The following is a 1,412-nucleotide window of genomic DNA, read 5'->3' as shown; positions in this document are numbered from 1 at the left end:
GTGTATTAGAACAGGACAATTTCAACAAAGGATATATATCGCAGAAGTAGTGATCGATCTCATTGGGGCCACAAAATGATAAGAAGATGGTGAGAAGAAAGTGACTGGCAGAGTGAATGAATCCCCCAGTACAGCAAGCTGCGACGATCGTGTTGCACTTTCGCCTGGTCATGATGACCCTGTAGTGCAGGGGCTTGCAGATGGCCACGTAGCGGTCATAGGCCATTCCCGTGAGAATGAAGATCTCTATGGCTCCAAAGAAATGGGTGGTGAAGAGCTGTATCATGCAGTTATTATAGGAAATCGTCTTCCTTTCTGCCAGCAAGTCTGCCATGAGCTTGGGGGTCACCGTGGATGTATAGCAAAGGTCCGAGAGGGAGAGGTAATTGAGGAAGAAATACATGGGTTGTTCAATTAGCTGACTGCACGTGATGGAAATCATTACGAGCAAGTTTCCCACCCAAATAGCCGTGTAGCAAAATAAAAACAACACAAAGCACAGTGTTTCCGAGTTCTTGTTTTGGGAAAGCCCCAGGAGAATAAACACAGTGACGTTATTGTTTCTTCCCATGGTCCAGTGTAGATGGAACACCCAAATCACCTGAAATGACACAATTTGTGAGATCACATGTGCAAGTGGTGTTGAGAAGTATGATGATTGTAATTTTTTTTGTTTTAGACAGTCTCATTTTGTCACCCTCGGTAGAGTGCCATGGTGTCACAGCTCACCTCAAACTCTTGGGCTCAAGCAATTCACTTGCCTCAGCCCCCCAAGTAGCTGGGACTACAGGCTGCTGCCATGATGCCTATCCATTTTTTAGAGACAGGGCCTCGCTCTTGCTCAGGCTGGTCTCTAACCTGTGAGCTCAGGCAATCGACTACCTCAGCCTTCCAGACTGCTAGAATTATAGGCATGAGCCACCACACCCAGCCCTGATGATCATGTTATATTCAGGGAACCGACTGGGTTTAATTTACCTCACTCAAGTGTCTCAAAGAATAAAAGTCTGGTATTCCATTAAAATGACTCCTTAATAAAAAATCTCTGGGTGCCCTCCCTGCACTTATTCAGCCCATTTAATCAATCCCTGCCTCAGAAGGCATTAATATTTCCTTCAATCGTCAGTATTAAAACTTTACCTTAGGCAACGTCTATTTACAAAGCCTGATGCAAAACACAATGATTCTTTGCAAAAAGATGTCGATTTTACTCTCGGTTCCTCAAAAATCTTTCAGAGAACGAGTCACACAACTATTACTTTTTCCTTTGAGTACAAGTAAATGTAAACTTTCAGATGTTGTTATTGGAATATACATTACCTTTCATCTGATTTTTCATTAGGTAGCATGAAAAATATCATTAAGCAGATAAAGATGGGAAGTTGTCTCTTCAAGAAGCTGGTATAATCATT

General features: G+C 42.7%; 1 protein-coding gene across 1 annotated transcript; it reads right to left on the bottom strand.

The window, feature by feature from the left end:
* Positions 1 to 4: 4 nt before the first annotated feature.
* LOC100943219 (olfactory receptor 4P4) lies at positions 5 to 571 on the bottom strand (the record flags this gene model as incomplete). The annotated part of the gene is made up of 1 exon (XM_003803895.1): positions 5 to 571. A coding segment is annotated over exon 1 (567 nt), but the record flags the coding sequence as incomplete, so codon positions are not given.
* Between the last annotated feature and the right edge of the window lie 841 nt (positions 572 to 1,412).

Source organism: Otolemur garnettii, unplaced genomic scaffold, assembly GCF_000181295.1.
Source record: "Otolemur garnettii isolate 467f Iridium unplaced genomic scaffold, OtoGar3 scaffold04498, whole genome shotgun sequence".
Taxonomy (NCBI): Eukaryota; Metazoa; Chordata; class Mammalia; order Primates; family Galagidae; genus Otolemur; species Otolemur garnettii.
This window is presented reverse-complemented; position numbering and strand designations above follow the sequence as displayed.